Raw genomic sequence first — 12,002 nt, 5'->3', positions numbered from 1 at the left:
AATTAAAAGACTACACAAGGCAAACAGATTTAAGGCATAGATCAGTTGTGAAGTCAAGTGATGACAAGTTTAACTGCATTGTTATTTTTTACTTATTGTGTATGGATTAGGTCTGGACTAACAATGATTAGACTTTTAAGATTCCAGTTATGCTATCACTAAATTTTTGGCTTTACTTACGTATAAAATGTGCTTCCTCTTTGCTCGTAAACAAGATTCTGAATGTAACAGATGAAGAGCATAAAAAGATTAAGATCGCTGGTGGATTACAGGAGAGAGTTCAGAATGGTGGTGAATTTCATTGTCGTATCATTTATATCTATTTTCTTTCTTTTATTTTTACTGCGATAGGAGGGGGAATAAAAAAAAAACAGGATTCAAATTCTGGAGAGAATTGGATTGGTTTGTTTAGGGTTTCATTTATTTGTTCTTAGCACAGAGGAAAACAGTCTGAGGAAATGTATTTATACAGGGCACTATTCTTGCCTTAGGTAAATGCTTTCAGCCAATGTCAGCAAAAGTATTTTGCACTAGAAAGAGCTGCCATCTCACACAGCGTAGCTATTCTTGTGTTTGTAAGCAGTGTGTCTGCACATTGCCCTTTGAAGGACTTTTCCCATCACGGGGGAAATCATTGATGCTTTTGGTGAATGATTCTTTACCCAGCCACCCATCTTCTATGTGGGCCGTGCTCTGCCTCTCCTTGCCTGTGCTTTTAAAGAAGTCTGATGATTACAGTCAATGAAAACTTGCATCTTCTGTTTGCCAGTATTTCTAGGAAAAAATTCTTTTCTGATTTTCTTTTCTAAATTCTATTCTAAAATAGAATAACAAATCTGTTGATGCATGAGTGAAGTAGTTTAGCAGTTTGAGAAGACACTTGACTATTATAGTAGTTTAGAATAAAATAAATAGGGCATCAGAATGAATACTCAGAGAATTTTGATAGGCAGCATTAAAGTGAATACAAGTGAATTTGTTGTGATAAAACACATAATTGTTAAGTGCCACTGTTCTGTGGAATACATATATCATCTTGTGAGTTACTATTTCACATACGCTTATGAGTCAAAAGCTATAAAACCACAGATAATGCTACATTATTCTATCATAGAACTATAGCAGATGATAAATGCACTTAATAACATATACTTCATATTAAGTGGCAATTCCAAAGTACTTGCATGTAAGGTGCTGTACAATTAAAAATATTCAGACACAATTTGTTACGCGCAGTACGCAAGGTAATAAAATTAATGCATCCACTTCAGATAATGATCTGTTTCATCTGGGTACAGTATATTTATTCACTGATTATATATGAAGCTTTTAGAATATGAAACATGAAAGTATTATGAACCATTATTCCTAAAATAATATTGTTTTACCAGAGGATGGGTTTTATATTGTTTCTTCTCCTGCTTGTCAACTTTTGGTATGTCTTGCTGCCATGAGTGAAGCAGAGTAAGGGGATTGGTATTAACATCGTGAATGAAAGCTGATGGTTGCTAAAGATAATGAAGAAATCAGTACTTATCATGGAAGTAAGTTTCAAATTCTTGATTTTCACCAATTTAATGAGCAAATAAACACACTAAAATTATGCCCTCATTGCATCAACTACTTCAAATAGTTATTAATTTGTCATTTTCAATAAGACGGAAGACTAGCTTTTTTCAAAATAAGACAAAATTTTGACAAATTTGCCCAAATGATTTCAAGTGCAAGTAATGGCCATTTTCTTACATCTTTCTGGAAATGGCATACCAACATCTGATAGACAACTTTGAGTTACCAAAGCAGACTGTGAATTAAGAAAGTTTTAAAAAAGCATCCTATGGAGATTTTCAGATGGGCCTTCCTTTCAGTAGGATATTGTGTTGCCTAATGGAGGTGCACCTCTGCAATCTTTTACCAACCATGGCTCTGGACACTCCAGTCTTGTACTGTCCACTTCAGTTACATGAAGAGCAAAAACATTTCTTTGTGGAATCACATTTAGACTCAAAGTTTAGATATTAAAGAAAACAATTAAAGAAAATTGAATAATTTGGGGTATTTGCACATATTTAAATGTTATGTTGAGGGACATGTGAGTGAAAAGAAGAAAAGAGGATCTGATTAATCTAGGTTTTCATCTGAAATACAGTCCTCTCTGAATCCTTGAAGAAAATAAAACGGTGAAAAGTATTATTATGTAAGGAGAATCCATGACTGTACTTCCCCTGCTAATCATAGTCTTGCCTAAGGGTACTTTGGAGACTGTGGCAGCTGAAAAGAAAGGAAAGGAAGAATAAATAAAAGTAATCTTTTTATATCTACTCTGCCAAACTCCTAGGCAGTGTCTTCCAGGTTCAGAGGTAATCATGGACACAGTGGCAAAGATGCCTGCTCTCTGTTATGAGTACACAGCATTTTTATACCCAAAGTCACAACAGGACAGAAGCAATTGTTGAAATATAGCATAGTTAAAGGCTTATCTTATATATATGTGTTTGTTCTTGCTGTTGGCAAGATTCAGTATCTGTGTGCCTGGTCATCTTTGATTGTTGTTATTCAGATGTGCTGTGCCATTCAGGTTTATGCTGCTTCTTCACATATTGCTGTATGTTCATTAGACATTACACTTTAAGAAAATGTAGTTATGCATATGACATGTCCAGATGCAAACACACGCACACAGAAGACCAGATCGCTGTTGGATTTTATTAAGATGTGTCAAAATACAGTTTACCTCTTCATGGTATAAGATTCCTTTTATACCCTTTAAATTGTGCTATCCAGTCTCGGGAGTATAATGTGTGTGTATGGCCACTCCAACCACCACAGTTGCCATTATCTCCCAGTAGTACTGGACTTCCTGCCTTTCTACGTTTTTGCTTGTACTTCTTGAAATCATGTACAATTTGCTTGTCTAGGGCAACATCCCAGAAACAGAGCATGTCCAGGGAACCACTGTCAGGTACTGCGCAGTCTGATTCTGAGTGGGCTGTTCCCAAGCAAATCTGAATGGAATAGCCCTGAGCTGAATCCAGAATACGATTTGCCAAAGAACTATGGTGCTCTGCAACAGACACAATCCCAGATTATCATTTAGTGCAGTTTACCATATAGTATGCATTATAGTCATTCCTTAGAAAATTTTATTATAATGAATTGCCAGTACTTTTTTTTATTGAAGGCATTTAGCTGTAATTAGGACTCCAGTTCTGATGTTCTGCCTTCAAAAATTGCTCATGAACTTTACTATTTTTAATCCCTGATAAAGAAATTTTCCTGCAGATTGGAAGTACAGGTTGCAAATAAGGTAAACCATATTGACGGCATATCAAAAATCACAAAGTATAGCACTGGAGGCTTTTGTCTCATTTGCTTTTAAACTTGTTTTTAAGAGAGAGAGAAACACTCTAAACTTGATTATTTTGATAAAAATGTACCTTCTGTTTTACTGGTTAATTAGTGTATGACTAAGTGGTGATGATGTTAATGTCTTAAGTATATAGCATTACTCAATGGATTGAGAAGTTTATCAACTTTGAAATCAATATTGGTCCTATTGTTGTGTGCATCATTACGTCACACCAGTAAAAAAGGTTAGGGATTACATTTAAACTTCCTCTGCAAAATAAATAAGATGCTTAAGTTAATATTGTTTTGAACTCAGCCTGAGTTCAATTTTTGCAATAATTATAAATTATGTTATTGTAAGACCCCTTTGATTATCTTTGGCATATATTGCCTTCCTTTCTTCACAGAGTGTATAGAGCTCTTTTGCCTTTAAATAGTTCTTAATAATTGCCTTGTCTGCAATAACTAAAGTCAGTTTTCTTCTATGAACTTTAATTTAAGCGTGATTATTGAAGAATAGACAGAAATAGGCAAACTATATCAGAGAAACCAAACCTGTCTGAAAATAATCGTAGAGAAGGGTCACCCATGGTTTCCCAGCTCTCAGTCTTTGCTTAATATTTACTGATGGTCACTGTTGGACACACGGGACTGGCCTAGATGGAGGTTTGATCTGATCATATGTTTATTCCTTAGTGTTTGTGATATTTCTAAAGTAACATGTAACACAAAACTTAAGGGTAGGATTATCAAAAACATCAAAATAACTGCGGAATATGGTTCCCATTCATTTAAATTGGTCTTTTTATAAAAAAACCAACAGTCTTGTACATTAAAGTCTAATTACAGTCCAGACGTAGTTTTCAAAATCCAGCTGTCAGGCATTTCCTTATTTCTTATGGCAGTTTTAATTAGCTTTATGTATTGTATCTCTACTTTCTGCTTTATTCCCATTCTTGTACTTTAATGCACTTTATAATTCATTCCCATAGCAACAAAAGTACCCTGGCAGCAACTTAAAATATTTTTGAAATGCTTTCTCCGCTAATGTGTAACATCTGTATGTTCAGGACTGTTGTTTGATGATAAATCATTAACTGGATTTATGAGCTCTCAAATACAGAAATTGATTTTTTAAATTATTTTAGTTTTTTTTCTTTGTGACTTATTTAAGTGTTGTCTTCTCTTGTTTTCTTTCTAGAGGGTCTGAATGCTGACAACATTAGACAAGCCTCAGAGCAGCTGAAGAGCCGCTGGATTGAGTTCTGTCAGTTGCTGAGTGAAAGACTGGCATGGCTGGAGTACCAAAATAACATCATTGACTTCTACTCCCAGCTGCAGCAACTGGAGCAGACAGCAATTACTGCAGAAAACTGGCTGAAAGCACAACCCACACCAGCAACAGATCCTGCTATAGTAAAAACTCAGTTGGAAAAATGCAAGGTTAGAGATTCTTCTCCAAGTTTTTTATGGTATTGTACTTCATAGGTGTTCCAGCAGTGGACCAGATTATGACCTACATTATTTCAATATAAAAGTGGAAAAAGGACTCCTTATCTTTCCAAGGTAATTATTGAAAATATTTATTCAAAGAAAAGGAAAGATTGGTAAAGAAATAAAGAGGCAACAGCACCTAGCATATGGGTATTTAAAGCTCTGCCCCAAATATTTAGTTATTAAGCTACTTAGATACCTAAACTTAGGGAACTATGCCCCTAAACTTTTTTCCTTCTCCCCCCTGTAAGAATCTGTGTCTTTGGTTCTTCATGAGGAAACTGTTGCTCATCACCTCTGTCATAGGATCTGGGCCAGAAAATTGTCTTCATAGTGAAGTCCAAAATTCTCCCATTGCAGACCACTTGTTACATATCCTGCATTTTGATGCAGGGTGGATTGTGTAGTCAAATGGAGGAATATTCTTCTGTGATCATATGACAGAATTACAGTAGTTGTACAAAAATGGACATACCAATTCACTTATTATTCCCCCTAACTGTTTTCATTTGTGTTCTGCACCATCACAGAAATTTGCTTATCCCTCTTATGCAGACAAGTCTGTGGATGGGGATTACTTACAAGCTAATATTGACAGGAAACTATTGAGATGTAGTAATGAATTATAAATTGCATGACATACTAGTAGAAGTTTGACGTTATGAAATCTCTGGCTGCAGAAGCTCTCAGACTGAAAACAATGTTTGAACCCCAAATTTAGATCTATGCTATTACTCTTATTTTCAGGCATTTCCTAGCTGGCATTGTGCTTACAAGGGTTCTCTTTTTTCTTGCAGAAAGCTTCTCTTAGAGTAGCTCCACTATGAACTGTACATTTGGCTTACTTTCCTCATTTCTTTTTACTCAGTAGTTGCAAGTTGTCACAGTGTGTACAATGTTTCCTGAAGGCATAAAAGCACAACCTCATTGCTCTCTACAGCTTCCTTAGGAGGGGATGTGGAGAGGGAAGTGCTGAGCTCTTCTCCCTGGGATTCAGTGCCAGGACACGTGGGAACGGTCAAAGCTGCACCAGGAGAGGTTTAGACTGGACATTAGGAAACACTTATTTACGGAGAGGGTGCTGAAATACTGGAACAGGCTTCCTAGAGAGGTGGTCAGTGCACCAAGGCTGTCAGTGTTTAAGAGGCATTTGGGCAATGCCCTTAATAACATGCTTTAACTTGGTCGGCCCTGAAGTGGTCAGGCAGTTGGACTAGATGATTGTTGTAGGTCCCTTCCAACTGAAATAGTCTAGTCTATTCAATTCAATTTGATTCTAACCTCAGCCTGCAAAGTGTGACTGTGGAGCTGCTAGAAATCGCTGTGCATCTTCACCTCTCCTTTTCCTGCTTCATGCTATTTAGCCTGTACGTAATCTAACAGATGTGAGCCCAGGATTATGGGACATGTGGAGTTTTTATTTTCCCAGCTCCACATGAAAAGGATGCTCCTTAGGCATGGAATATTAACGTACAATCTATCTGGTTTTCTTTGAGCATTACACTACTAACATTATAACGTCATGTGAAAGTGACTTTAAACAGTGGTAAGAGCATCATATCGGGAACAGAGGTATGGATTTGTGAGAAAAGATGAAAAACGTTGAATTTGTTCTTACTGTAACTGATGTAGTTGGAAGCAAAACAGTTGTGTAATGTGCATAGAAACAGTGGTGATTTCATGGCACTAGTGATTTGATTTGTCGGACAGCTTTATCTTGATGTTTTTTGTTCAAACTCGCAGGACGAAATCATCCGAATGTCAACCCTTCAGCCTCAAATTGAACGGCTAAAGGCTCAAAGTCAAGCACTCAAAGAGAAAGAACAAGGGCCAGTGTTTCTGGATGCTGACCTTGCTGCTTTTACCAGCCATTTCAAACAAATACTTGCTGACATGCATGCCAGAGAAAAGCGACTACAGACCAGTAAGTGTTCATGACAAGAAGTCAATTTGCCTGACCAGCATGCAAAGAATAGGTGTATATATTTTGCTTTTCTACTTTTGTATTTGCTTTTGTCATGCTAAACTAGTAGTGCAGTTTAGGTGGTCTTTTTTTGCAATTGAATTAGTCTTTCAGAAATTGTCAGTGCGTTATATATTTTAAATTAATAGGAAAACAAGGGAAGGTACCCTATTCAGAAGCAAAGGTTATACTCAGCGTAGTTTTATCATCAGATCTCCTCTTGTTAGCATGTTATGGACGGATTCAGTGATATTTTTTAGGAACGTAAAACTGTCTTTGTTTAGGCAGGTTATAAGACAGGGCTGTTGTACCTCAGTCAGTGGAGAGGAGAGAGAGCTTAATTGCAGGAGAGAATCTGCTCTGGATTTTCATAGAATAGAAATTTAACTCCATAAAGCTCATCAAAGAGAGTAGCTACTTTAGGGTTCTAGTTTTTCATCGTGTGGTGAACTGTTCGTTTTGCAACACAGAATATATCAATACCAGTTATAACATTATTTACAATACTTGTAATAAAATGTGTGTTTCAAAAGGGAGAAAATGCTAAACCAAAATAGAAAGTTGACTTTATTCCTTATTAAAGCTATGTAGCATGTCAGTGACTACTGTACACTTTTTGTACTTGATTATGAAATTTAAAAGAAAGTATCAGACAAAAAAAATATAATTTTTCTCAGCAGCAAAGAGATTATTTGCCCCTTAACCAATGAATCTCTAAATGACTGTACTGTTTTGGTATTAGACATAGTGCTAGCTCCTTCTAGTGGATCTTTATAATATTCCTTCCAAATTCTTCAATGGAGAGGTTTGGATTTTTTCAACAACACTGCATTATTGCGCTGCTGTAGTTATTTCACACATGCACACACATGCGAACTGGAGAGGTGATGACGCATAGCAGAACTGAAAAAATAAAATGCAAGTGTGCTATAGCAAGTGATGAAAGAATGAGCTGTAGAAATTTAATATTAAGGAGTGTAAAGTTTATTCGTAACTCTGAAGTCAAGACATACAACAGGTAAGATATAAAAACTGTTAATGTCACACTGTTTTATATGCTGAAATCAGTCACCATTCTGCCCACAGGAAAAATATAGTAAATGCTAACTTCTTTATGATTTCTTCTGTACCTAATTTTGTGTAATTGCTGGTTTTGCCTCGCCTCAAACCTCATGAGAGGTGAAACCTCATGAACTAACCAGTTGGTTAGTCCTGTGAGATGAATAGTGTTCACTGCCTGACCTGTAATGCAGCAAGGCAGGGGCTTTGGAAAAGTTCTTCCTGGCAGTAGCTGTTCATTCCCACTCCCACACCTGTAGTGATATTTTAGGTGAGATTATTGCCTCAATCATATTTTATCTTCTGAAATTTTATACACAGTTTTATCCAAAGTGCGAACTTTCTTTCATAACTCTGCTGTCAATATGAATGATCATGCTTGGGATACTGTGTTAGGTCTGATCCCATTTCAGGAAAATCTTATGAATCAAAAAATGTGAACCACCCCCCCACCGCAAAGCTGAAGCATAGAAAGTTTGTATCTTTGAATCTGAGTTTCTTCTGCTTTCTTCAATGACTGTTTTTCTTCTGTTGAACAGATGGAGAAAAGGCTGCATCCCATGTCTTTATTTTAAGATATAAATAGTTTAGTTTAATAGAAAATGTTCAAATTTTGATAGACCATTTTAGATATTTCCATCTTTTATTTCAATAAATTATTTGCAATTAATTATTTTCTGTAGATAGTAGAATTTCCTAAAGACTGAATAGTGTTTTTCAGATCAGTGGTAGTGTTTGCTCCTTTACTCCTTTTTTCCTTCCCTGTACATATAACCTACATGTGCTAGACAGATTTTATTATTTTATTTTTTTTTCCCCATTCATAATTGGGGGGTTTAATGTTAAAAGGATTTTTGATTCATCATTAGGGGTTTGGGGTTTTCATGGTGGGTTTTTTTTGGGGGTGTGTGTGTTTTAGTTGTTGTTTTTGTTTTTAATGTTCCATTACTCCATTATCTTTTCTGATGAATAAGGGTATTTAGCTATTCTGTTCTATTTCCCAAGGGAATTTCCCCCCCAAAAAAATGTTTTCTCTAATTCTAGGAGATTGTCTCCCTCAAGTATTTTTTTGTTTGGTGGGGTTTTTGGGGGGCAGTGGTGGTTTTGTTTGGGTTTTTTTTTAGGTTCAAGAGTGCTTAGTAGTTTCTCTATGCTGCACAGCAGTTTTCTTAATAAAACATTATTAAAGATCAACTCAGATTTTCTCAAATGTTTTTCTCCATGATTTGATTAGCATTTCCAGTTATAAAACGTAATCTAAAGCCAATTCTAAAACCTATTTGGTTGTTTTTTCACTATTTTGCAATGTTGTTTATGAAAGCAATACAACCTCATAAAATAGGAGGAAATATGACCCCATTTTTCTTACTTTATAGAATGTCTGTATATCCATAGGTAATTGATCCTTTTGAAGATGGCGTATCCATCATTCTAGCTCCCCCTCCTCCCCAAACACACTTAGACTCATTTCTAGAATACTGGAATATAGACAAAATAGAGGTCAGACAGTGCTTCGAACTATTTGGTAATGTACACAAGGCAGTGAAATGGACAATCACAGCAAGAATTTGAATACGAACAATGCGATTTCCCAAGGAAATTCTTAGTTTTATAATTTCCCTGGTGAAGAATGAGGGATTGAACTTTATATTTACTTGTCTTGAAATTAACTGCTGCTGTCAGAGAGATTTCTAGGGAGCAGCCTGGTCAGCCTCCCACTCCCCCTCTGCCCAGGGAGAGCTGTCAGTCAGTGTCAGGTAAGTGAATACTCCTGGGTTCAAACTACCTCCCAGGTGGCAGCTGATTCATTCCAGCATTCCTCTTGTTCTGTGACTGGACTAAACTCTGTTAAGGTGCTTTCTGCTTTTTACTCTTGCTGTGATGAACTCTTATCCAGCTGTGGTCTTCAGTGAGATACGTGTTCTCAATTTGACAAGACTATTCTTCAGGGGGGATTTGGGGAGTGTCATTAGAGTTTTAGAAAGTAACTAAAAAAAAAAATAAAAATAAAAAAAATTTACTGGCAGGTGAAATTAAGAATATCAGGTGGAGGCAGCAAAGGAAAAGTCATATTTATTTCCATTTCTCTCTGCTTCATAAATTCATGCACTGTGCTTTGCTTTCAAATCCTGATTCTACCTTTACAGGATCAGTAATTCCCAAAGGTGAAGTCATCGTCGTGATTGTTGTTGTTATTATTAATGATGAATTATTCATCTGCATTCAAATGATGTTCTTCCTCTTTATTTTAAAAAGGACTTTAGAAAGTTTTTGCCTTCTATATCAAGTCAAGATTCTTTAGACTTTTTATTTACCCGCCCCATGCTGACTGACAGTTATTTTGCACGTACACCACTTTTCGCCCTAATCTGCTAGTACAGTATCTTAAAGAGGGTCCCATTACTTAGAGTTCACACAACTCAGTCTTGGCATAATTTTATAAGACAACAAACCCCTATAACCGTAACAGTATGATGACCATTTGGAGATTTAGTCTGTCGTTTGTCTGCTTTTGCTTAAACTTTGAACTGCTAGCTTATTTTCATGCTCTGAGTTGTAAGTGATGGTGAAATTGTTATGATATCTATAATAATCTTTCACCAATCATTGCATACTTGAAGAAGAAAAATTTTAAGCAAGTGTCCTGTAAATGTCATAACTAATTCTTCTTAAGAGCTGAACTATGATTAAGTAGCAATAATATTCATTGCTGTTTGGTTTTGAGGGATAAAGTTTGCTTAACTTTCTTTGAATGTGTCTTTTGAGCTGAAGATACAGCTCAGATGTGTGTGAGAAAATACTGTTTTAATAAGTAACATGCAAGTAATTTCATTTTTCTTTTGCACCCATTTTCTCCTGTAATTATTTTTTATTTAAACAAAGAATGAAAGGACAAAGCAACCTGTGACATGAATGTGTATGAGATAATGTCCTCTACTCCGTAGGTCACTGTGTCCTTTTCCTCCATGGTAAAAGTGAAAATTTATAAGGATGGGAAATAAAACCACCTAAAAAGTTTTGTATCTTTAAAAGATATTTATTCTTACAATAGATCTTGTAGAACTGGAGAAGGGCTTCCTTTCTATTTCTTTTAAGAGCTTAATAAATAAGAGAATTCAAAGTGTTAAAGCACTTGCAGAACATTGATTATAAATTATACAAGATTCCTTATGATTCCACTTTAACAGTTTCTGGTGAAAGATGTGAGAGAAGGGAATCACAGCGTTTATGAAGTCATCAGTGTGAAGACTTTGATGAATAGCTTCAAGTATTTGTATTACAAAATAAGCAAAAGAAAGCTGTGAGAAATTCAGCATGGTTTTAAACTGCAGTTACTATTGAGGAGATTTTTATGGGAAACACATGCAGCTCAATCTAGTTCCTTCATTTCAGGGAATAAGTCTTTACTAAAATGATCCCATAGATTATATTTATTGCCTTTCTTCTTCTTTCACAATGATGTGATGAACAGTGGGATTTGTCCTGACTGTAGGAGATACGTATTGCAGCATATCCAGTGTGATTTGATAACTGCGTTGAGATAATTGTATTCTCATTTCATTTCTGATTTGGGAAAAGATTTTTGACTGGAAAATCTGGTCACAAAAAAAGAAGCTGGAAGGAAAAACAAACAAACGAACAATATTTTACTTATTTGGAAAGCTATTTTCACATGTTTAAATAATTCTACTTATTAAAAATATATCCTAACCAAATATCTATCTGCACATTGTATTTCCAAATTTAAGCACCTTCTCTAAAATAAATATGCAAGTGTAAATGTATTTGCCTGTCAGTTCTCAAGGGTTACAATGTTAGTCACACCCAAATGCATTCCCTACAAGTGGAATAGATTAATGCAGCAACATTTTCCTATTATGGGATGGGAACTGTATTCTGATATTTCACAGTAACATATTTGTATTTTCCCTCTGTGGTATTTTGTTACAGTGCTGTCATGGGCCTAGTTTAGCTAAAGCTTGGGTTGCGGACATGCTATATATTTCTGACTACCACTTTAATTTTTCATATAATATAGCAGGATCCATATTAATGTACTGTGCTTATCATGTGGACTTTAATCCACAAACATTAGTATCACAAAGCAAATTTTAGGATAAAAATAAACAGGCCTGGC

The 12,002-nt window shown here is 35.7% G+C and overlaps 1 protein-coding gene across 11 annotated transcripts in view; it reads left to right on the top strand.

The window, feature by feature from the left end:
* The window catches only part of DMD (dystrophin), a 1,298,312-nt gene that overhangs the window by 548,279 nt on the left and 738,031 nt on the right, over positions 1-12,002 (top strand). For all 11 annotated transcript variants that reach the window (XM_075033523.1, XM_075033524.1, XM_075033521.1 and 8 more), the window contains 2 exons: positions 4,550-4,791; positions 6,586-6,766. In XM_075033523.1, coding sequence (XP_074889624.1) covers positions 4,550-4,791; positions 6,586-6,766 — 423 coding nt within the window. The remainder of the gene's footprint in view (positions 1-4,549; positions 4,792-6,585; positions 6,767-12,002) is intronic.

Source organism: Buteo buteo, chromosome 8, assembly GCF_964188355.1.
Source record: "Buteo buteo chromosome 8, bButBut1.hap1.1, whole genome shotgun sequence".
NCBI lineage: Eukaryota > Metazoa > Chordata > Aves > Accipitriformes > Accipitridae > Buteo > Buteo buteo.
Note: the sequence above shows the minus strand (reverse complement) of the source record. Positions and strands in the feature narration are given on the sequence as shown.